The 25,203-nt window shown below is 38.0% G+C and overlaps 4 protein-coding genes across 4 annotated transcripts; 2 read left to right on the forward strand and 2 right to left on the reverse strand.

Moving 5' to 3' along the window:
* The first annotated feature begins 8,432 nt into the window (after positions 1-8,432).
* LOC125193158 (30S ribosomal protein S10, chloroplastic-like) lies at positions 8,433-11,138 on the forward strand. Its single transcript, XM_048090906.1, has 2 exons — positions 8,433-8,718; positions 10,712-11,138. The coding sequence occupies exons 1-2, from the start codon at positions 8,527-8,529 to the stop codon at positions 11,021-11,023; spliced, it is 504 nt and encodes a 167-aa protein (XP_047946863.1). The 5' UTR covers positions 8,433-8,526; the 3' UTR covers positions 11,024-11,138.
* Positions 11,139-13,570: 2,432 nt separating this feature from the next.
* Positions 13,571-14,863, forward strand: LOC125191697 (serine acetyltransferase 1, chloroplastic-like). Its single transcript, XM_048089105.1, has one exon. The coding sequence runs from the start codon at positions 13,692-13,694 to the stop codon at positions 14,664-14,666; it is 975 nt and encodes a 324-aa protein (XP_047945062.1). The 5' UTR covers positions 13,571-13,691; the 3' UTR covers positions 14,667-14,863.
* A 231-nt stretch (positions 14,864-15,094) lies between these two features.
* On the reverse strand, positions 15,095-16,921 carry LOC125191696 (salviol synthase-like). Its single transcript, XM_048089104.1, has 2 exons — positions 15,964-16,921; positions 15,095-15,890 (listed from the first exon to the last, which is right to left on the reverse strand). The coding sequence occupies exons 1-2, from the start codon at positions 16,834-16,836 to the stop codon at positions 15,264-15,266; spliced, it is 1,500 nt and encodes a 499-aa protein (XP_047945061.1). The 5' UTR covers positions 16,837-16,921; the 3' UTR covers positions 15,095-15,263.
* A 439-nt stretch (positions 16,922-17,360) lies between these two features.
* LOC125197244 (kinesin-like protein KIN-12F) lies at positions 17,361-23,118 on the reverse strand. Its single transcript, XM_048095966.1, has 15 exons — positions 22,708-23,118; positions 22,508-22,627; positions 22,282-22,365; positions 22,067-22,192; positions 21,929-21,988; positions 21,543-21,596; positions 21,335-21,427; positions 21,162-21,257; positions 20,850-20,998; positions 20,410-20,556; positions 20,050-20,179; positions 19,021-19,956; positions 18,850-18,933; positions 18,627-18,770; positions 17,361-18,558 (listed from the first exon to the last, which is right to left on the reverse strand). Exons 1-15 carry the CDS (start codon positions 23,014-23,016, stop codon positions 17,509-17,511), a joined length of 3,582 nt encoding a protein of 1,193 aa, XP_047951923.1. The 5' UTR covers positions 23,017-23,118; the 3' UTR covers positions 17,361-17,508.
* Positions 23,119-25,203: the final 2,085 nt, after the last annotated feature.

Below are 25,203 nucleotides of genomic sequence, written 5' to 3' on the forward strand. Positions count from 1 at the left end.
TCTTTCAGTAGATAGCAATAAAGAATACATTTTGGATTAGATCCTTTCAGTGCTTTACCACACCAGTGTTACTAATCTCTTCTTAGGTAAGAGAGAATTATCACAAACACCGCAACCATACCAATAGGTAGCTAAAGCCTATCTAGGTTGTGAATACGTTTTTCTTATTACTAGATCTGACCAAGTCCCCTACTGGAAAACTCATGAGAAGATTCATCGAATTTCCCTACTTGACCTTCTTAGTAAAAAGCCTTAGACTTGTTTATTATATTTCAATAATAAACCATTATATTATATTATTTATTCTCATAATTAGGTAAACAAGTGGACGTGGCGTTTCTCGTATACATGCACAAGCTGACTGTACAAAGGCATGTACGCTCGAAGCATCTTTTAGTATACAAACCCCAACAATCTCCCACTTATACTCAAAGAATGCTTTCGAGTATACCTACCGCTTTATTGGCCTTGTGCTACACATTCACACACATTTTCTCCCACTTATACTCAAAGCAGGCTTTGGCCACTATGTACTCAAAACTATAATTCTTTAAAAGAATCTACCAACATAGTTTGCTAGAGTACATAAAACGAAATATACTTGTAATTTATAACCTTAATTCTTGCTAAGGAGCACGATTATTTGATCAAAATATTTCTAGGCCCTTTGATCCAGTGGAATAATTTTATGTGCCTTTCTCAAGTGCACTTATACATATTCCTCTATCAAAATCCATTATTTTAATCCTTCTGAATTTCTACTAATTAAAGTAGAATACTTATAGCAATATATAAAGTTTTAATCATGTCGAATATGATTCCCAAAACTTTAATTATATAATACCAACCTAACTTGGTATTATCCTTGCTATATAACTTGTGATGTAAATTTATGTATGAACATAATTACCTCATCACAATGACTAATTGGAAATTAGTCCTTATGACAAAATAAAACCGAATGATTGCATTCTTTGTTTTATAGTCATAAATTCCAAGAGTTCATTTATTTAACCATTTGTTGTGATTTTTAGAAATACTTCCTTTGGAAACCCAAAAGTAATTCTAATTTTTAATAGCTAACTTGGAAATATCTTTTAATGTTATTAGAGTCTTAGAAAGTGTGCAATTCATCACTTCTTTCATTCTAGGGTGTGAACCCTTTTAACTCTATCAAACATTACCTTAATTCCATTTATGAATATTCTATGAGACAAAATTTAGCTCTCACTTTTAAAAGTAGAAAAATACCAGTCTCAATATTCTTTAAGGCTATTAAAACAATTTAAACAGTGTCTGGAGTTAAATTCATCCTAGTTTAATAAAACAAGCCATGACGCTCTTATTAAACACTTAGAATTTAATTATTCATTAAGAAAAGCTCCCACTATTTTAATTATCACTTTCACAACAAAATAAATAAAACAATAACTAATCAAATAGTCAACTCTAGGCTTGGAACATTAAAACAAATTTAATGTGCATACTATATTTACTATACAAGAACTTCTAGTATTTATAACAAATACTTATCTTGTTTCTAGTTGAATTTAATTTACTTGTCTTGTAATCAATTATTGTGATTATTTTTCTTACACCTTTATTTGAACAAACGTGATCATAAGATCATTTTATTTTGTATTGAATCCATGTCGAACATTAATGTTCTATTGACTCATCAACAAAATAATGGTTCAAAAGACTTAAGGATTAAAGAAACTTAATAATCAATATTTCTAGAAGAAAACTTCATAATAATTGAATCAACAAATTTAATCACAAGTAAACATTTTGATATTAACCATGTTATATTTGATGTCATAAATAATTGGATAATCAAAACTTCATTTATCTAATAATGCAAGCATTATAAAATGACATCGATAATCCAAAAACACAATTGATAGTCTAGGAATAAAATTCCACATCAATAATCCATATGATATCAAAACCAAACAATATCAAAAACTCTTAAAATTCAACAATGTAAACATAAAAGCAAAAATAAACTCTTCTGACTTGAACATGATCATCTCAAAAGTCCACCCCTTTTTCTCATCTCAGTTTGAGCATTCACAAGCTTGTTATAAAGTTCCAGAATTGAAAACGTTTTGTCGCTAAACAAAATTTCATCTCTGACTTCATTAAAGCTATCTGGAAGCCCATCAAGGATCATTATCTTCTGGGTTTCTGGGTCAACTTTCCCCCCCGATAATAGAAGTTCATGGAAATAGCCATGCATGACTAGGACGTATTTGCCCACATCATGGCCCTCTTCCAATACCTCACTCCTTAAATGCTCCACAGCGCGACCAGCTCTTACCTTAGAGGACTTTTCTTCAAACCACTTGGGCTTGTTGACCAACGGCCTTTTGGGTTTGTCAAACCTCTCAAGGGCATTGCCAACACCGGCTAAAAGGAAGCCCTTGAGATGACATTCCGCGGTATGCCACTGATCACGAAACTCCTTGTCCTCTCCTTGTAGATGGTATGTGGGCGGACGATTCTTGCTGAGAATCAACCTCAAGTCATTGATCAAACGATCAACATCATTAGATTGACGTTGCTAGCTGCACCACCCGGAGATCCTTGGTTTATCGACCACGAATCTTCCGTACTATTCCCTTGTCCTTGATTCTCCATCCGTGTGGGCGGATCTTAGATTATCAATTAAATAACTTTGAATGGATCTAGGGAAACCCAATACAAACACCAAATTGTCTAGATCTAATCCTATGAATTAGGATAGATCAAGAACAATAATCAAAACCCTAATTCTCCCACGTGCTAGGCACGAAAATCGAGACCAAGTGAGAGAGAAGAGGGAGGCGCCGATTTGCCTCCTAGGGTTAGGGTTTTGTGTTGTCTTGGATTGTATGCTAGGGTTTCCATTTCATTCATTATTTATAGTGGACCTTATTGGGCTAGTAAGGGGATCCATGGAATGACTTAAGTGTTGGGCTCACCCATTAGATAATTAACTAATTAAATCAAATGACCCATGATTTAATATATTATCAATGGAATATTATTTTGTTCCACTAAAGAATAATATTGCACTCCCACTTAAATCACCAAATTACAAATAACTTGGGTCCATTTTATTTTATAATATTTCCCGTGTTTAAGATTATCTTGATCCGTCAATTTAATTCTTTTGTCTGCTATGTGACTAGAATTAAATTAATTCTCCAAAGAGTTTTTCTAGTTTGAAACTTTATTTATTATTCGTGGAATAAATTCCAACTGCGCAGTTTTCTGAATAATAAATTCTTTTTTCAAACACCTCTTGGGGATCACCCCTTAGAGATTTAATCATACCACACTGGGCACGCGAATTCTATGAAATAATATTTCAATACCTTCATGTTATTCAATTACTACCACCCAAGATATCATGAACTTGAGTTACGTACAAACTCTCACATATTGATAAGTCAAAGTGGCATTTGATTGAATAAACAATATTAATATTAATATCATAGACTAGAAAATACTCCCTCCGTCCGCGAATAAGAGTCCCGTTTTTCCATTTTAGTCCGTCCACGAATAAGAGTCCCGGTTCACTTTTACCATAAATGGTAATAGGGTCTCATCTTCCACTAACTCATTCCACTCACATTTCATTTAAAACTAATATATACAAGTGGGACCCTATTCCACTAACTTTTTTCCACCCACTTTTATTAACATTTCTTAAAACCCGTGCCGCCCATGAATGGGACTCCTAATGGCGGACAGAGGGAGTACTAAACTTTCTTAAATGTATTCTTTCAGTAGATAGCAATAAAGAAAACATTTCGGATTAGATCCTTTCAGTGCTTTACCACACCGGTGTTACTAATCTCTTCTTAGGTAAGAGAGAATTATCACAAACACTGCAACCGTACCGATAGGTAGCCAAAGCCTATCTAGGTTGTGAATACGTTTTTCTTCTTACTAGATCTGGCCAAGTCCCCTACTGGAAAACTCATGAGGAGATTCATCGAATTTCCCTACTTGACCTTCTTAGTAAAAAACCTTAGACTTGTTTATTATATTTCAATAATAAACCATTATATTATATTATTTATTCTCATAATTAGGTAAACAAGTGGACGTGGCGTTTCTCGTATACATGCACAAGCTGACTGTACAAAGGCATGTACGCTCGAAGCATCTTTTAGTATACAAACCCCAACACGGATCTCCTCCAACATGGTTATAATGGCCAACTCTCGAGCAATTGCTATCTTTGAATTAAAGGTCTCGCAGATATTGTTCAAGATAACATCACAACAAACATGTGAGGAGAAATACGCCTTCACCCATTTTTCTTTTGGAGCAACACCGAGCAGGTATTGATGTGCTTGGGGATATATAATCCTCAACGCCTCCATCCGCTCCACATATTGTTCGTGGGTTGTACTTGATGCAAGCTCCCACAATAGTTCCTTAAAGTTCTCCTCAATGAATCTCTTCTTGAAGTTGTTGTATATATGCTGGACACAGAAGCGATGCTCGCTCTGTGGGAAATCCTCAGCGATGACTTTTGCAAGACCCTACCAAATTAGCACATACATGAGTAATCCCAACACACAACACCCAGTAGCACATGTATACTATACAACAAACGACAAAATCTATAATCACAAACGAACTATTTCATTTATATGCCAAATCACAGTTGACGTATTTATTATTTAAAAATCACAATTAGAGTATATAATTTCTACTGAAATCACATTACTCGTACCTTTTGTTGATCGGACATGAAGACGTATCTTGGAGCATTATCGTGTATGTGAAGGTCCTCTGATTGGTAGTCGAGAAACCATTTCCACTGTGCGTAGCTCTCGGCCTCAGTCACCGCCCACGCAATAGGCCACCAACCGTTGTTTGGATCAATCCTCATGGCCGTCATAAGTTGTCCCCTACCTCTCAAGAAACAAGCATCTAAGAAGATAATTGGACGACATAAACGCATCCAACCAGATTTCAAAGGCCCGAGGCAACAATAAAACCTCAAGAATCTGGGGCCTACCAATTCAGGCTCCCTGAAGTTCTCGTAGTGTAAATGCACACTCGAATCAGGGTGTGTCCGTTCCAATTCTGACTTGTAGTAGAACAATCGCCGGTATTGGAGTCCGGCCTTGCCAAATATACCATCTAATGCCATGTCTCTTGCACGATACGTCTTCATCCTACCAACTTTCAGCCCGAACTCCTCATCCACACACTGCCGTATAGCTGCCAATGGAATGTGGGGATTCGCTTTGATTTTCTCCATGTAACGCGCAGCTAGCCACTTGGACGTGAGCCATCTCTGCTCCAACACTTGTGAGCACGTGTGAGCATGATCTCTATGCATATTCATTACCACATAATCGGTATTGTTGTGGGTTTCAATCTTCCTTGCATACATATACCACTCACATGTCTTGCCTTTACAAATGGCACGGAGTCTCTTCCCATCATTTTTTATGACATCCACACGTCGTCTGGTCCTTATGGCGTACTGGCGCATGACCTCATAGAAGAAATCGCGATCCTTAAAAATATCACCAGGTTTCCAACATGGAAGCTCATTGGTCAGCTTGAATGGAGTGTACTTTAAACCCTTCTTCTTGAACCCCTCCAAATCTTCTAGATCTTGTAGATCTTGTAGCTCATCCACTGTTTCTTGCTCACATAGTGGGTTTTTATCCTTCGAATTCCGTTGTTCCACAACAGGGGAGTACTTTCGGCATTTCTTTGCCCCTCCATTGCCCTCACCATTCAGCTCTCCAGTACCTTCTTGTTCGGTGTCTGCATCCGCACTCCGCTGCTGTTCCGGTTGTTGCTGACATAGGCTCTGGTGATAAGATGTAAACAGCTGCTCATCTCGACACATGCTTGCCAAGGAGATAAAATGCCCGACCCCATCCTCATCATCAGTCTCACATCCCTCGTTATGCAGATGACATCCGTCGGGAACATACTCGAATGAAGGACAATAAACATCATCTTGGACAACTTGACCGGGTACTTCTCCTGCAGTTGGCTGGGCTTCTTCTGAAACTACACCAGTTGGAGCTGACTCTTGCACAGAGGTGTGAACTTCGTCCGTGAACAGTTCATGGGTAATGTCCTCAAGAATCGGGATAAATGAACTGTCAACCCGAATGTCCGCTTGTTGTTCACATCCACCGTCCATCACCGGTTGGTACACCTCTTCAAGTACATTCACACGCACAGTTTTATCTTCAGGGCATGACGAACCAATTACCTCCTACGCAATACAAAAGTGAATCAATACACTGACAAATTAAACAATTTGGAGGGGAGGGGACACTGGGTCCACATGCTCAACACAACCAAACAAAATACTAAATAACAAACGAGGTACTACATTAGATTTATGGAAATCACAACTGACAAACGGGTAACTAACATCAATCATTGTGAATCACAAATCACAAACGGGGTACTATGATATAATCATTTAATATCACAACAAATTACCTCTTGCACGTGTGCATGGAGGTCTTCTCCTCCAACTTGTCCAACATCTGCCATAGGTTCAACAACATCTGGTATTGGTTGTTGTACAGCTTCAACAACTTCGGATGGTACTTCGGATGGTACTGCTTCGGATGGTATAGCATTACAGAATGGGGCTTCGGATGTTACTGCTTCGGATGGTACGACGTCGGATACTACTGCTTCGGAGGAAACCTCTGCAAAGGCTTTCTCCAAATTTTGACGTGCTACCTCGTCGTCCCTTTTCCACTTAGCACGGGCATCTTCTAGACTTTTTACAAGATATTCATCGAACTCAACGTCCTTATCATACCACCCAATCATCAAAGGCTTATTGTTTAAACCCTTCTGCTCCTGCATACTCTTCCTCGGTGGAACCTTCTGCTCCTGCATCTTCTTCCTCGGTCGAACCTTTGAGACAGTTGGTTCAGCTTCAGCTTCTTCAATCTCTTCAATAATAACTCTTGTGGATTTCCGCGTCGTGAATTCGAGAATCGCTTGCGCTTCCTCTTCCATCTTTTTCAGCATAGCAGCAGCTCGGGTTATCTCCAAAACGTATATGTGAACTAGCTTTGTGCTAGTAGCAGCAACCTTGAGGAATTCGATGAGGTGTTCATCGTCAACAATGGGCATCAATGGACCTCCTATTACTTTGCCCTCACAGCCAGGACTATACTTTGGATGAACGTAATAAAACTCGCATATTGTCTTCATATCATACTTCAACTTAAGTACCATACTAGACAAGTCTATCAGGGAGAATTGGTTAATATCGCAGTCGTCAAAAAAAGTCAAATAACCACCAACATACTTCTTCTTCTCATCTTTGGCCCCGAAGAACGAACCACCATGATGGAAAGCAACCGAAAACTTTCCAGGAGCCTCCCCTGTTAATCAAAATCAGACAAAATTAAACTTGTGGCAAAATCAGACAACATTACACTTGTGAAAAAATCAGACAACTTTAAACTTGTGACAAAATTAGACAACATTAAATAACCTAACCTAACTAATTACCAACAAATTTCGGAACCCTAAATCACAAACTGAGACTATGTATCAGTGAAATTTTGTGATTTTGAAAAATTTTGAAAAATTCAGAACTCAATCTTACTGTATTCTTCTTCGGGATGGAAAAAATCCAGTTCAGGATCTCTGACATCCCAAGTCTCTTTATCCACATCGATGACCTCCGGTCCATGTCTACGCGGCGGCGCAGGCGATGATGAACGTGATGATGAGGCCGATGTCGGTGGTGTTGGCGTTGGCGATGGCGATGGCGTCGGCGATGGCGAAGGTGCGGGACGTTTTTCACGCCGACCCCCAGTTCTCGAGGAGGAAGCACCGGCGGACCCACCTCGCTTCCGTTTTGGGGCCATTCATGCAATAGACTTCAAGGACGAAGGGAGGGTTTACAACAGATACTGAGTTTGAGTTGGTAGGTGGGAAGTGGTATGGAGGGAAAAGATTGTAAATTGTAGAGACCGCAAAATGTGAATATTTTAGAATGAATTCAAATTCTCATTTTAAGTCTATATGTGGAGTGAAGAAAACGGAAGACGAAATGGCGCCGCTGCACAAAAACGTCCAATCGCTCGCGTCATGAAAGTAGATGGCGCAGCGCATGCAGGCCGCCAATGTCAGACGATGGGTTGAAATGACTGGAATGCCCTTTTAGGGCTCAAGGGCAATATAGACCAAAAAAATAAGATTTGTGATTATATAAAAGGGTAGGGTTATGCGGAGGTATTTTTTTTCCCTAAGGACCTGCAATGTAACTTTTGAAAATATTAGGGACTTTTTATATAGTTCACTCTATTCTATTTTTTTTCCTTTTCTTTTATTTAATTTGGTTGGTAAAAAATGGCACAGCCCCTGTGCACCACTGGAATGGATCCATTTCCCATATATTAGCCCTTAAAATGTTACTGTAGATTTAAGTGTGAAAATTTGTGCAGAGCAGTATCCATAGTATCATAATTTCATACCGACATATTGAGGGATAAAGCTCTCTACAATTCGAAAATGGCTTCAATTCCTTCGAATTTAGCTATTCCTGTGTGCAATTCGTCGATTATTTCTTCAAGACCGCAAGTTTCGGTCTACTGTTCGTACCCCTCAAACTTTATGGCGATGAAGCCTTCTCGAATCACTTCTTCCAGAATTCTGGCTGCTCCTCAAGTGTTGGAATCCAATGCCGCTTCTACTGCTACTGAGGTTTTCTTCTACTGCCGTTTAATCAGCTCAAATTTGTTTTCGTTATCGTGAATATGTTTTTGTTTGTGGATTTTAGGATGAGTCTCCTTCTGCTTCAGCATTGAGTGGATAAAGTATTTTCATGTCCTCTTTGTAACTTCACTAATTTTGGTTCTGTTATGAAAATTGTGCCATCTAAAAGAATAGGTAAGGCAGATAGTAAGTCTTTTCACATGGTTCAAGTCTTTAACCCAGATTAAAATGAACCCGAGGCATGAGAAGTTGTGAGAATAGTGGAAGGAAAGGTTATTACAGTACTGGAGTGTTACTGAAGATTTACGAGTTCTATACTTTCTGTGAATTAGTTTATGTATTTCAGATGTAATTTTGAGTTTTTGAGCAATTGAATCTTTCTTCGAGGATTTTCTAGGATTGAGGCTTCAGTTACATGCTAGAAAATTCAGGAAATTTCAAACAGTTAAGCTTGGTATCATTTTCCTTTCTCTTGCAAGTCCAGTATATTAGACTTGAAGCTGACTACAGTTCAAGAGTTGTACGGAGTATTAGATCTCCTAGTTGTATAATCGAACAAGAGCATGTATTGTATGGTAAGTGTTTGGAGGAATGAAGAAGGGTGGTTATTTGACTAAGATCATGTCCTTATGCATACACATGCATTTGAATACTTTTAGCTGGATGGTACTATTTTTTACATATATTTCTGTTGAAGGTGAACAATATTATAAACAGTTTGCATTGTGCTGATATTAAAACTAAGCCATCTTTAGGCACATCTATTATTCAGGTTAAAAATACTAAGTACTCCGTATAAATTATCCTCCTTCACGAAATTATGGTTATAAATCAAAATCAAGCTTGGCGTTCAAACACTCTTTTTATGTGACTTATCTTGAATATATCAGACCACATTGGATTTAGATATGGTATATATTTCTCCTAACTTTTAGCAGGAATTTGATGTTCTCCTATCTTGTTACATATAGACATTAATTTATACTAAGATTATCCTTGTCCTATCAATCACTTCTGAGAAATAAAAACAAGTTAAATACAAGCACTTCTATATTCCACCGGGGGCTTGGTTTGAAAGATTATCTCATGATTGAATATGTACTATGTTTGGTTCATGAATCTCACAACTTAGTTCTAGATGGAAAATCATATGATAATGAGTCATAGCCATCCCCTCCAACTAAAATAATCTCACAACTTAATCCTATATGGATAATCATATGATAATTAGTCATAGCAACCGAACGACACCTAGAAGTATTGGAACAATTGAACTTTAAAGTGGTCTTGTCTCTGTTATCAGTCGATATAATTTAACTAATGTATTAATAGAGTTCCTCAGTTTATTAGAAATGTTTCTAAATCCTAACTCACTGAGGACCTTCTTATTAGAATCAAAATTGATGTACCCTGTGTATCAACTTCTGCAGTCCATGCATAAAACACAGGTTTATAGTTTTATATGTAAATTATATCTCCAAAAAGGAGATATATGAGATGTAAGGCAAAATGGTCACTGCTTTTGCAAGTACGATATAGTCTATCTGACCTCATATGAAAGTCTGGATTCTATGCTTCCTTCATATTCATTTTTTATGATCCCTTTCCCCATTAGGGATCTTCACTCTGGTCTGAAGATTCTTGGAATTAATGCACTGAGTAGGTTCTTGTTTTTTTTTCAGAAACCAGTTTTAGATGGATAACTATGATTTCTCAAGAATAGCCAAGATTGTTTAGAGAAGGAAACAGCAAGCATGAAAGTAACTTTTAATTCTAGGAAATTGGAGAAACACAATGCTAAATTTAATGTAATCTAACTGCCCAGAAATTTTATCTTAGGACAATTTCTTACCCTAACTAATAACATCCTAGCCATAAAAATACGGCCCACACGGGATATGCTCAACTGGTACATGTTCAAGTGAAGCTTTGGTGGCCTTCAAGTGATGGAGTACTTACTGAAAGGGTGTTTTGGTTTCAGGTTGCACCAAAGCAGAAGATTAGAATCAAACTGAGATCATACTGGGTACCCCTGATAGAAGACTCTTGCAAGCAGATAATGGAAGCGGCAAGGACAACAAATGCAAAGACTATGGGTCCAGTGCCTTTACCAACAAAGAGAAGGGTGTACTGTGTTCTCAAATCTCCTCACGTGCACAAAGATGCGAGGTTCCATTTTGAAATTAGAACTCATCAGCGACTCATTGACATCCTTTACCCAACTGCGCAAACAATTGACTCCTTGATGCAGCTCGACTTGCCTGCCGGTGTTGATGTGGAGGTTAAGCTTTAGATCTCACGGTAATGTAAAATGTGATTTCGTTGTACACATGATATTTATTGGCTTAAGCAGGGAAAGATGAAGACCAACGTTCATTATTAATTTGATAATTTTAGTTATGCATGAACCAACTTGAGTAAGTAAGTGATAATAGTTTCATGATTATTAATACTCTCATTTCCATCAGTTGAGCTGCGGATATTTAGAATAAGTCAGAACATGGATTTAATTTTTCTAATCAAGACTAAATATCAGTTTCTAAATCAATTTATATTCGGCCGACCGTGATGTTGGTATATCGTTTAATTAAGACTAAATATCAGTTTCTAAGAAAAGGATGTCAGAATATTAGAACTGAAGCATGGAATATGCACCAATGATTTGCAGATTAGCTTCTCATGAAATAAAATAGTGGGAATAAACAATTAAAATTGAAAGAATCATGAAAGTAATGTCATGTTGAAGACATGAAATGATTGTTTACTATTCAACACAGAATCTGAACAAAGGTTTTGCTGCCAACGGTGAAGGTGCGCCGCATGTATTTTAGTGGATCGTAATCGTAGGTCCCACTCACTTTTGATAATACTACTATACTCCATTTTTTTACTACTCTGTATTGATATTTTTTATATATCATTTAATAGTAGTATGGAGTACTAGAATATTAGTAGTATGTGATAAAGTTAAATTGCTTATTATCATACTGATTAGAGCCATTGTATACCTATGACCAATGAGCAAGGTCCAATGATATGCAATGTAGGCAAGAGCCTTTCTATTATCATTCGGATATAGGTTCAAAAATGGATTGTCAATTGTGTAGTCCATATAAACTGTGTAGTATAATTAAATTTAGACTCACTGTTATGTGTATTTCCAAATGTCAAAAAAATGTTTATTGTCTCAACTCTACAATTATGACTCTTTCAATTATTTAGTTCAACTATGTGCTATCTCAATCAGTCATGTGTATATCTATCAATTGTGTACCCATTATCAAATGTGCAAATTTTGCCCAATTATTCCAGAATAATAAATACCCTAAATTAGGTTCCACAATAAAACTAGATAAACCAAAAGTAAATAATTCTGCTGGATATAATTTGTTTATTTTTAACTCAATAATGTCAATTCCCTGACACTTTAATACACATATCGAACAATTCCTACATCAATAAATAAATCCAAGAGGTAATAAAAAACTAGATCGATTAGTTATCTCTGACAAAAATGAAGCAGAGTACTCACTAAATAAATAAAAACATGAAGATAGTTAAAGAAGATTGAATCGTTGAATCATTTGAATGTATACCAACATCACGGCCTCATTCCAATCAATTATTTGCCTCTGAATATAATACTCCTACTACTCATCTTTTCTAGGCACCTTGAAAGAATATATATTCAGCTTTCTTTATTAATACGATCCCTGTTTGTATTTAAGAAAGTAGAAAGAAGTCATTTTATTTTTATTTTGATCGGTAATAAAATTGTAGTACTAATAAAAATGATACCATTTCACTTAAACTACAAACTAGAATCAAACAATAATGAAATACTCTCTGCAAAATCAACATTAATTTTGGACTGAATCCCTTAGTATATTGGTTCCACTTTTATATGAAAAGACAAGTTGGTGAAAAAATTATTGGAATACAGGATCCTACTTATATAAATTTATAGTAGTATTAAAATTAAAGTGAACCAAGTTAGCATAAAATGTAATCTATTCAGTAAAAATATTAAAAGTGAAATAAAATATTTAATAGAAAATCCCAAAATAAGAAAGTGAGATGCATAATAAGAGTTAAATGGGGTGCTTTATTCATCCAAAAGAATTAGTCATTTCTTAGAGCATCTCCAATGGCGGACGTTGCGGTAGGACGTCGCCGACGTTCGACCGGACGTCCGCCGTAGTGAAGAAGAAGGGCGGACACGCCCGTCCCATATGCCTGTCGGATGGGCTCGGACGTCCGACCCACGGGCGGGTGGACGTCCGCCACTGTGGCGAGGGTCGGACGTCCGAGTTTTAATATTTTTTTTAAAAAAAAAACTCTATAAATAGGGCTTGTATTCGAATGTTCCCGTATTCTGTATCGACATTTTAATTCCGTAAATTTTAATTCCGTAAATTGAATAATTGTGGGAAGTCCTAGTGGATGTCCTAGTGGGAAGTCCTAATGATGTGGCAGTAAAATGGGAAGTCCTAATGATGACGTGGCATGAAGTTTTTGTGGAAAGTCCTAGTGGAAAGTGTGCTACCGGAAACGCTCTTAAAACTCATGCTCTCTATCACAAAAAGTAATAATTTTTTTTTCTCTTTTACTTTATATTTTCTTCGTCCATTTTACTTTCCTGCTTTATTATCGATTTACTTAGCTTATTACCACAATTTTTGTGAAGGAGTAGTTTTTTTGAAATAACTTAAGATTTGTCATTTTGATATTATAATATGTACTCCTTATATCAATAATATAAATTAATTTGATTAGATTTCACCAGAAATATATAATAGGAGTAATATATGAATCTCCATGAACAGGAAGTAGACGCAAGCTGGTAACCCTAGCATTAGCATTAGCATTAGCATGGCCACCACTTCACCACTTCACCATATCAATCTTCTTTCTTAAACTCCAACTCTCATTCAATTCCCCTGATCTTCTTTAAAGTTGAAATGACTCCCACAAATTACACTTCACAATTACTCCCATCAATGTCTACAAATTTCATTCGACCACCCTTTCTTCTCAAGCAGCCATTACCCTTTAAGTCGTTTAACACCTGCTGCCTCCACTCTTCAACCACCCAAACCCCATCCCGCCCCAATTCACCCATTCCACTCGATTTATGGCTGCGAATCAAGGACGAGGCCAGGGCCGCCGTCGATCAAGAATCCATTTTGTGCAACTACTACTCCACCTCCATCCTCTCCCATGATTCCATGGACTCCGCTCTCGCCAATCACATCTCCATCAAATTGGCCGACTCCACCCTCCCCGTCGCAACCCTCCACGACCTCTTCATCTCGGTTCTGCGCCAGGATCGCGATATCATCCCCTCAGTCTGCCACGACTTGCTCGCCGTCAAGGAGCGGGACCCCGCCTGCTTCGCCTACGTCCACTGCTTCTTGAATTTCAAGGGCTTCCTAGCTTGCCAGACTCACCGAATTGGCCACAATCTCTGGCGGAACGGCCGCAAAATCTTGGCCCTCTTGATTCAGAACAGAGTCTCCGAGGTTTTCGCGGTGGATATTCACCCCGGGGCGAGAATTGGGCGGGGGATCTTGCTCGATCACGCTACTGGGGTTGTGATTGGGGAAACGGCGGTGATTGGGGATAATGTGTCGATTCTGCATAACGTGACGTTGGGTGGGACCGGGAAGGTCTCGGGCGACCGCCACCCGAAGATTGGGAATGGGGTGCTGATTGGTGCGGGGACTTGTGTTCTTGGCAATGTGAGGATTGAGGATGGGGCTAAGATTGGTGCTGGCTCTGTCGTTCTCAAGCAGGTGCCGGCTAGGACGACGGCTGTTGGGAATCCGGCGAGGTTGATTGGGGGGAAGGAGAATCCGATTAAGTTGGATAACATTCCTAGCTTCACCATGGATCAGACTTCACATATTTCTGATTGGTCTAATTATGTTATTTAGCTTCTTTGTGCTCTCTCTGTGTGTATGTATGTGATTGTGATTGTGATTGTGATTGTGATTTTGAGGTTTGTTTATGCTTAATAAGAGAAATCATGTGTTTTCCTATTGGCGTAGATGCAAATCTTGAATCCTTTCTTGTTGTTTTGTAACTTTTGTTTTCATGCTCTGTGATCAATAAGAAAGAAGCAAGTGCCACATATGCTCTGATTTTTCTTGTTTTGTCATAGCTTTTTTGTTTCTTTCTCTTATTCTCTTTTGAGGTTGGTTTTTGGGCTTATGTATCTGTGTATAGTTAGAGAAAAACACTGCATCCCTTTTCCAGCAAACAAGTTGCAATCTTGATTAGTGATTGGTTTGATCTTTATGTTTAACACAAAGGCTGAGTATTGTGTGAAATCATCTTGCCATGGGACATGCCAAGATTTGGATCCAAACTGATTTGTGATATGTGCCATTGAAATATGGATTTTGGATTCTTGACATAAAATACATTGGGTATCTTGACCTCTATGAGGCTTCCAGCAATCAAGGTTCTATCTTGATTATGCCACAGAAATATATATGAACTAGAATTCAAATCTTAATCCATTGCTACATTCAAAGAATTTGGAGGGGTATCTTGACAGTAGGAACGGCCATCAAGTCATCTTTCCTTTTAACCGTAACGCCAAACGTCTCTGTCATTGCTAGTTGATGTGGTTTTATTCCGTCGGGCAGATTCCAATCGAAATGATAGAGAAACATCGCCAGTTGAAGCTCGACATTGGTGAGACCAAATGTGATCCCAGGGCATACCCTTCTACCTGCGCCAAAAGGAATAAACTCGAAGTTATTGCCTATAAAGTCGATTGAAGCATCAAGAAACCTTTCCGGTTTAAAGCTATCAGCGTCCTCCCCCCACTGTTTGGGGTCTCTCCCGATCGCCCACGCATTCACCATGATTCTAGCTTTCAGTGGGATTCGGTATCCATTGATGTTGCAGATCTGGCTGCACTCTCTGGGGAGTAACAAGGGCAGTGGTGGATGTAACCTTAGTGTCTCCTTAATTACTGCCTTGAGATATTTGAGCTTGTCGAAGTGAGATTCGTCGACACAGCCCTTGTCCTTGAAAACACGTCTCACTTCTTCCTGAGCGTTTTCTAGGACTCGTGTGTCTCTCAGCATCTCAGTCATTGCCCAAACTACTGTTGTCGCCGACGTCTCACTTCCTGCACTGAAAACATCCTGTTATGAACACAATGTTAGTAAGCAAGTGATAATAGAATTCAATGACTGGTTTAGACAATAGAAAGCTTACTAGGATAACAGCTTTGATGTTGTCAATGGTAAGGGGAAGTTCCTGTCCACTCTCTTGATATCTTAGCAGAACATCAACTAGGTCGTCTTGTCTTGTACTACAATTCACAGTTTTGTGCTGATTAATGATGTTTTCAAGAATCTTGTCTACCTGTCGATGCAGCTTCGTCAATCTCCACCTAGTTATGCTCATCACTTGAAGCAACTTAACACCAGGATACACATCAGCAAGATCGAAACCGGAAGCCATTTCGGTACCTTCTTGAGCTAGCGAAACAAACGCTTCATGCTCCTTGGTTTTCATGCCAAACGCGGCCCTTGAAGTGAGACTGTAGGCGGAAGCGTACGCTTTCTCAGTCAGATTAACCGGTGATCCCGTGCACGAAGCTATGGATTGAGCAAGCATCAGAATCTCTTCCTGCCTCAGCGAGTGGAAGGACTGGACGCGATTAGCACTCAAGAGCTCAAGCGTGCAGATCTTGCGGAGCTCCCTCCAGTAGGGTCCGTATGGCGCGAACGCTATGTCCGTGCAGTTGTACGACATGATCTTGACTGCCAGCAGAGGCGGGCGGGAGGCGAAGATCAGGTCGTGCGTTTTCATGACTTGCTTGGCGACGTCGGAGGAGGAGACGATGATGGTGGGGACATGGCCTAGCTTGAGATACATGAGTGGTCCGAATTTGGTGGATAGGTTTTTGAGAGCAATGTGTGGAAGAGATCCGAAGAGAAGGTGCAAGTTTCCTATGAATGGAAGCTTCCATGGACCTGGAGGGAGAGGAGAGGTAGCAGAATTCTTGTTATGCTTTGATGATTTAGTGAGTGTGAGTAGTAGCAAGATGAAGAGGAAAAAGTAGAGCAAGAATTCAAGCTTCATTGTATGAGTTTGGTGATTGCATTTTTTGATTTGGGTGCAATATGTCAATTTATTGCAAAGTTTTGTAAGAAGAGGCCGCTGCTGATCCTATTGAAATTTTGCTTATTTTGTCTGATTCTTGTTGGACATGCTTATGTACAAACTCCTCAAGGGAAAAGCATCTGTGCCGAACGAAAGAGGATCTACTCAATTAAATTGGGAGATGCTGATCCCAGAGTATGACAAAATTTCTTTAATGAGATCATATTGGAGTTGGTTATGGAGTGTTCTTCTTGAATAGCCTTGCCTCTTGTTCTAATACAAATTTTGATGTATATAATTTTTTGTTTTTAATATTAACCATTGTACAAACACTCTTTTATTTTCATTTTTTTGTCTAGTTTTAAAGACTGAAATGAAATAATAACCAATAATAAAAGTCCACTGAATCCCAAAAAAGGCAATTTAATGAATGAATTACATAAAACTGACCTTTTTTACACTACAAAATTCTGTGGGGTATCTTTCGCTGACCAATGCCAATGAATTACTTAAAAACATATATATTTTCAAGCATATGTAACCAACATCGTTCAAATAAGTATGAATCATGTGGCCAAGAACCACACTCAAACACTGACTGCTATAGAAATAAATAGGAAAAAAAATGTGGGTTTATGTAATCAACATCGTTTAAAAGGGTTGCTGATAAATTGGCCCAAACTCAGCCCTCCAAGCCTGATCATCATCACCTGCCATTGTATCATAACAAGGAGTTGGAGCTACCTCATCTGAATCTTGTCTATATATGGGGCCCCTCAAAGCTGCCTCTGGTAGTCTGCTTTCTGCTAGATACTGTTGCATTGTTATCATCTCCATCTTGTGCTTTCTCTTCACCTTCTCCATCTGTTTCCGCAGCTTCTCATTCTCTTCTTCCATTGTCAAGTTCTTCTCCTCTGCTTCAGAAGCTGCTGCTTCTGCTTCTCTCAACCTAACAAGTAGTTCCCCTGCAGCATGCACCGCTTCTGCAGTGTCTTTGAGTTGAATCTTCAGGCTTCGGTTCTCCTTCCTCAGCAACTCCCTTTCTCTCTCCCTCTCCACCCTCAGAGCAGAGAGCTCTGCTGAGAGGGCCTTTGCGAAACGAGCGCCATGACGACCCTTGCCACCTGCTTTAGTGGCGGCCTTTTTCACCTCCTCTATCCCTTCCATTACTGCCCTATGCTTCTCTGCAACGTCGTTGTACTTTTCTTGCAGGTCGGCATAATGCTCGATCATTCTGGCATGATTGATGACAGATCTTTTGAGGGCATCGTCCAACTCTTCCATGCACTTCTTTTCTGACATTAGTTCCATCTCCGCCTCTTCTGCTCGGTGCCGGTTGGACTCAATTTCGATCCTCAGTTCATCTGTTAGTGAAATCCAATCACTTTCCATTTCCATCCACCTTTGTCTTTCTTTCTCCAGCTCCTCTCCACTGTTAGCAAATGCGGAGCTTTTTCTAAGATGGTAGGACTTTGACAAAAGCGATGATCTGAGTATGTCAGATGATCGTCGTGTTGGTGAATCAGTGTAGAGCTGCAGTTTGTTTTTGAGAACTTCGATCTCACTTAGAAGTGCTTCCCTCTCTTCAGAAGTGAACGATTGTTTCGTGCCAAGACTGTAGTTTTCTTGCACTTCTTTGATTTCGCATTTCTCCTTTATGAGTTCTGGTTCTTCATTTTCTTCACTATTCCATGTTAGGAGCTGGAAACCAGAAAAGGTCAGAACAAGTGAAAAAGTAACAGCCACAGAGTGCAGAGGAAATTCCTTACCTTATTTGCAGGGTTTCCATGCTCGAATTTATCAGCTTCTTCCTCACTGATTGGTTGGAGATGGTTCTTCAAGTCGGTAAAATTCGTTGAGCTACTGAATATGCTGATAGCAGACTGATCGCTAGTGCACTTGCATTGCTCCAACTGCATCATCACACCAGATAATTAACTGGCATTCATGGCTAAATATGTCCAAATATTGCAACAAATGAAAAATCCTTACCTTCTTGTGTAGAAGCTCAATCTGAGCTGCTTGATCCTTGCAAATAGCACTGAGGTCCTTTTCAGTTAATTCCTTCTCCATATCCTACATCAAGATCACAAATATGGCATTACTTTAAGTACCCATGAAGAAATAGAGTTCGGATATAAATAAAAGCAAGTTCAAACAAACCTTTGCAAAGCAGGATGCCAGTCCAGTTGAACTTGCTGACTCATCCACCCTCACCAGGCATGTTTTTACGCTATCTCTAGTTCCATTTCCCTCACTTTCGCCTTGACATTTAATGCAAACAAAAGTAGCAGATGACTCATCTGTAGGGTGCTTTTCGGGGGAGGCTTGAGCAGCAGAAACATTAGCTAAATGCTCAAATGAGAACGAGACAGATGATCTAGCTGGAGCACAGTTCCTCTGATGAGAGTCTATGATCTGCAATCCCCTGTGGAGGCTAGCTGCCAGAGACTCCGTAGGGCCTGCAAAGATTCTGCTAGATCTTAAGGAGGATCCAACGTTATCTCCTTGCTGTGACTGCCTCATTACATCCAGATTTTGTCCCACGTCTTCAAGGTGTTTTGATGTGAAGATCAGGCTTTTCCGTTGAGAATTTCTGATCTTAGGTGACTCGGACAAAACAGGATCTTGGAGCAACTGATGACTACTGCTGATTGACAAGTTATTCATTAGTGGAGGAAGATCAATAGCAGCATAATCTTTAGTAATGCTATCATCCTCCACTAATTCAGAGCTGTTTGGGCATACAACTTCTGTTTGATTTTCACTAGAATTAATTTCTTCATCTTCACTGTCCTCCGAACAGCTTAGATAATGTTCGCATGTGAATTCGGTCTCACATCCTTCCGCGGAGTACAGGACACTCTCTCCATTCTCAGAGCTACGCAATTTGTCAATGTGAAGCTTTAATTCTTTCACATCTTCCTCATTGATACATAAATTCTCTTCGGAATCATTCTCTATGCAGGGCAAGATCAGTGAACGATTCAGGCTTTGTCTCAAAAGATTTAAGCCTTGACGTGCATTTCCTCCACTAAAGTAACCAGAACTGCTCTCAAATGATTCAGATGAACTGGACTTGGCTCTCATAAGCTCTTCCTGCATCCAAGGACGACCTTCAGGATTCAGTAGAACAATAAAAGAAAAAAAGCTTATCTAAGCTCTCCTAATTCAGTATCAACCAACAAATACCTTCAACTGACGAATCTGATCGCTCAGGTCATCCACGTCATCTTCAGTTATTTCATTCACTATAGGTTCATTCTTCATGAGCCTTGCCCGCAGTCCAAATCTAAGAGTGCGAATACTTTCACTACTACTCCTGTTTTTGTAAGCAGACAATCATAATCGTGATACGGTCAGAGTAAGAATAAGAGACAGCCTAGATTTAGATTATTCTATGTGCTTAAAAGCTGAATAACGTTTCCAGTTAGCTAGAAAAGTAAGTAGACTGAACACCACCACCACCACCACCAAGGTATTGTCTATTCTCAAAATCAAATTCTGCAACAAATATTTAATGGATAGAAAATAAGTGAACAGAATTATTACTTGTAATCTGGTCTAATGGTGCATATCATAGAAAGTTTGGCATTGCCACCAAATGATTCTCTCAGAAGATGAGTCAGACGAGAACTTCTATATGGAACTTCATCCAATTTGTCAGGTAGCCTTCCTGCAACTATGTTGACAAGGCGCCTACACCAATCCACAAGAAAGTACCAAATCAAATGCATGCATCAAACACCGTTGCAAATGATATAATCCAACCAAAATAACCATAATTAAAATGTTCTCTGTTGCAACTGAAGTTTAGAATAGCTTAGTGATGTTAAATAGCTGGCTCTGTTTATCCAAACTAGAATATATCCACAAACATTTTGAAAACCAAATTTAAGTATTTTCAGAAGATCTCAGCTACCGACAGAAAATGCATTAACTGACATAACAATAAACAAAAGTCTGAAACAAGCTCAAAAGATGACGCCTACCCAAGCTGCGACATAGATTTCTTTATGTATTTTCCTTCTTTCACATGCTGCCTACCAGCGTTTTCAGCAACATTTCTCTCAAATCCAGCAAGGTCGACCAGACAGATTCTACTAGTTTTTGAACTACCAAAGCACTTGGATGAGGAATCCTGTATGGTAATTTCTAGATTACAAAAATGATATGTAGGAAAAGATTCAGAAAACACGCATAAGGATAATCAAGTTTCAACGGCTTGTTTGGATTTGGCTAGAACATTGACATTGAATGTATTGGAGAATGTGTTGTATTGCCGGTTCAATTACTGATTATACCTTGCACCATGATTCAATTATGAATGTGAACATAATGTGGGATCTTGAACTCTTGGAGTTGATTTTGGTTGCTCCTATCTTTCTATTCGATAGGCCCTGCAAGATAAAATATTAGAGTAAAACCAGCAGTAAGAAAGAATCTGAGTGATGCAAGGTCAGCCGCCCCCTCTTACCTTAATCAGAATCTGAGTGATATCTTCGTAGCAGCTAACATACTCTTCAGTCAAATTCTCTACATAAAATCCATTTTTTACATCATCCTTTATCTGCAAATAAGAAAATAAAAAACCAGTACGGTGTAAATTGCACGCAAAAAAGGACATTGGATCAGTAGAAATAATGAAATTTATGCTTCTGGTCTGAAAGAAAGATAATACTAACCTCCAAATCCCGCTGTGTTGGATCAAGCAGATCACCAATCTTGTTATCATACACCTACAAAAGCAGATAAACTTTAACACTAATCTCCAATCATTTACACCAAACTCAAACCTATTTTTGAGTATATGTTACACCAAAAAATAATTTTACTCCAACATTTACACCAAATTTAAGATTTACACCATTTTTGGGATTTTGTCTCACAAAACTTTTGCATTAACACCAAATATGGTGTTGTTTCACAAAAAACACCAAAAATGGGTTTGAGTTTGGTGTATGATTGGAGAAGATTTCTACGCCAAAACTCATTTTTGGTGTATGGTTCGAGAAGCCATGTAACGAAACAAAAAACTTAGTATTTTTTTTATGCTCTGAGGGAGAACCACCTCAAGGAATGAGCACCGGCACTGATAATTTATCTGTTTGCCATCAACACTCCCTTGTTCCTGAGAAGCGTTGGCATAGTCAGTCAAATTGTCAAGTTAGTATCTCACAATTTATAAAGATGATTCTGAGTAAACTACCTTTTGAATCTTGGAGAAAAGATCCTGGAAAATGCGAGGGGCGACACCCTGAAGACCACTCACGGATGGGTCATCTACCATCGCACTTTGAGGTCCCCACATTGTGTATGTCTTCCCACTCCCAGTCTAGTATCCAGAAAGCAAAGGACATCTTAAAAGGATATCTCAAAAGTTCAATACTGAAATTCCGATTACAGATTAGGCTACAAGTTTACCTGTCCATAAGCGATTATTGATGCATTATAACCGCATAATGCATCCTTAACCAAAGGAGAGCCTACTGATTGGTATACGTCCTCCTATAATCATAAATCCACAACTTTATTCAAGCTTTAAACTTTTAGAAGCAAGACGAGTTCTTAATCTCAGTTCATGTAATCAGAGAGTCCAAATGAAAAACGATATAAGCATAGATTTGCAAATGTTATATATATGCCAAACCTGAGTTGCATTTGATTCAAACACCGCATCAAATGTAAATTTCCTTTCATCAACATGTAATGAATCCGAAACTTTTCTCAACATTGCATCTCCAACAGCAGGCATAATTCTCACTGCAACCTATCAAAAGACAAAAACCTCTCTAGTTAAACTATCTTCATCTGAAGCAAGTAGATAATGATATAGGTGTATCCAAATACCTTGACTGAAGGATCAGAAGCTTTGGGTTCTTTTTGGTCGAGTGTCGATATGGGGAGTTCTTCCTTGCGCGGATTGATTTTGACTTTTGAAGGCGATTTTTTGGGGAACGAAACAGAGGCGGAAAGTGGCGGATCGCGGATGTTGAGGTCCATCGGAGATATGTTTTCAGAGTTGGATCGGAATTTGGAGCGTCGATTCAAAGACGGCTTCTGCTTTGATTTTGTGAGTAAGCTCTTGAACGGAACTGAAGAGGCGATGCTGCCGAAAAATCTGCTGTTCTCGAAGATTTCTGAACTGGACTTCGCCATGATTGGAATCAGTCGAAGGAATCGATAAATTTGAGAAAGATCTGATAAAATTGAAGAAATAAGGGTTGTATGAGTTTGGGGAGGGAGAGAGAGTGAGATGGGTTTTTTATTTGAAATTTAAAATGTTGTGTGTGAGAGAGAGACGTTGTAGCGTACATGACCGTTGAACACGCATCGGAGCGTTTAAAAATTTAAACGAGGTTGTGAAATGACCAATACAGGCCTGGGATCACATACAATCTCATTTTCCTATATGTGGCGTTTAAATTTTGATGATTGTAAGTTTGATGTCCCTGAAAAAAAATATACTCTATAGAAAGTCCATGAACTTTACATTTTATATGGTGTATTTTAGATTAGATGTATTTTTAATAGTTCTTTTCAATTTTTTTGGACTAAAATGTCATATCAATGGTATTTTGGTATATTATCACAAAATAATTAGTAAATCAGATATTTAAAGTTATAATAAATAGTATTATCATAATAGATCAATATTTTATAATATATTTCACCTTAATATAATTTATAATCTAAACTAGTCCTATATTAATAAAATATCTCTGGTAAATAATTCCGTTGTGATTAATCATCACATAAGTATATTTGTTGAAAGTTAATTTATATTTATATTTGTTCATTAAATCAATTTAATCGATGCGTGAGGTGTTATTAAATAAATCTTTTGTCCCAAAATAAGAGTCATGTTTTATCATTTTGGTCTATCTCACAATATTTTTACCATAAATGATAAGTAGCCCCACATTCCACCAACGTATTACAATCACATTTTGTTAAGTACAAAAATAATATTATAAATGAGACTCATATTCCACTAACTTATTCAACCCACTTTTTTTTGTATTTCTTAAAATCTATGTCATAACTACATAAGACTCTTATTCTGGAATGGAGGAAGTATGATCAATATCTTGAGAATTGAGATGAATAAACATATTATTGATATTTATTCCCAACATTTATTTTTTATTTAGCATTTTATATCCACAAGGTGGAGCATCAATTTTTGAAAATATATTTTCATGCTTTTTTTCGAATAACTATCCACTGAATCTCATAATCTCATTATTATGTGGTTGTAGTGTCATTATCGTGTCGTGTTGTTATTATGTACTTATCGAGCCGATCTGATACAAGGTAATTCCATATTGGGTTTGATTGGAAATTAATATTATTATTTAATTTCTTATGTTATTAGAGTTAAAGTTAGATTATTGTTTTCTCATTTTTCATAGGTCGATTTCACTCCATTTTTTCTCGCATTCACCCATTGACCTCTTACTATGCCGTTGTCGAGTCAATCTCAATAGCAATACACCTGAATGGCTGAATCATATCGTGTCGTTATTGTGTGGTTGTCGTGTCGGGTTCGTGCCATGTCAAACCGAAGGAATAATGTCGATAACGAGTTCATGTCGTTTGGAGGTTATATTCAAGTTTTGAATGTAGCGCGTTGGATTCGTAATTGGATTGATCGTTTTCTTAATAGATCGTGTTTGAGTTTGACCTTAACGAATTGGATCGTTACAAGATTAACTGGATAACAATTCAACTCACGTAATTTACCAGCTTTCAAATTTCACCACGTTTATAAATCAAAATTATATTTTTTTCATCATTAATATCTTGTTCTTTAAACTTGTCATTAATTAACTATTTATTACAAAAAAAAAATTCTATTTTATTTATTCTCTCTTACTTGTTCTTCATTTTAACTACTATTTGTATTATTTTTTTAAAACAAGTGCAGAAAATGAAACGTCTCTATTAGTACGAAACAGTGGATTACTTATTATTTATGTTTGTAATAGATGTACTGAAGTGGTTAGAAGTGGTTAGGCATCAAAAGAATACTCTCTCTGTCTACAAAAAATAGAGCACGATTATTATTTTTGGCCGTCCACAAAAAAAGAGCACATTCATTTATGAAAAAATTTTCAACAAATAATAATCATACACATTATTCCACTAACACTACTTCTCACTTACTTTTTTCCTTCTCGCTTATTTTACTAATTTTACATTAAAATCGTGTCATACACAAATTGCTCTATTTTTTTATGGACGGAGGGAGTATATTGGTCATTGGATCATTCATCATTGTCATGAATAACCGATTGTGAAGAACAAAAAAAATATGCTACAGTACTAAACTGCTCGACTCAT

This window comes from Salvia hispanica, chromosome 6, assembly GCF_023119035.1.
Source record: "Salvia hispanica cultivar TCC Black 2014 chromosome 6, UniMelb_Shisp_WGS_1.0, whole genome shotgun sequence".
NCBI classification, from domain to species: Eukaryota; Viridiplantae; Streptophyta; class Magnoliopsida; order Lamiales; family Lamiaceae; genus Salvia; species Salvia hispanica.

Coding starts and splice junctions, on each gene's coding strand:
- LOC125191696 (XM_048089104.1), bottom strand. CDS start 16,836: ATGAAGCTTGAATTCTTGCTCTACTTTTTCCTCTTCATCTTGCTACTA. Junction 15,891..15,963: donor ACATCAAAGCTGTTATCCTA/GTAAGCTTTCTA, acceptor TGTTCATAACAG/GATGTTTTCAGTGCAGGAAG.
- LOC125191697 (XM_048089105.1), top strand. CDS start 13,692: ATGACTCCCACAAATTACACTTCACAATTACTCCCATCAATGTCTACA.
- LOC125197244 (XM_048095966.1), bottom strand. CDS start 23,016: ATGGCGAAGTCCAGTTCAGAAATCTTCGAGAACAGCAGATTTTTCGGC. Junction 21,989..22,066: donor TTTTCTCCAAGATTCAAAAG/GTAGTTTACTCA, acceptor AACGCTTCTCAG/GAACAAGGGAGTGTTGATGG. Junction 21,428..21,542: donor CAACACAGCGGGATTTGGAG/GTTAGTATTATC, acceptor TCTTATTTGCAG/ATAAAGGATGATGTAAAAAA.
- LOC125193158 (XM_048090906.1), top strand. CDS start 8,527: ATGGCTTCAATTCCTTCGAATTTAGCTATTCCTGTGTGCAATTCGTCG. Junction 8,719..10,711: donor CCGCTTCTACTGCTACTGAG/GTTTTCTTCTAC, acceptor TTTTGGTTTCAG/GTTGCACCAAAGCAGAAGAT.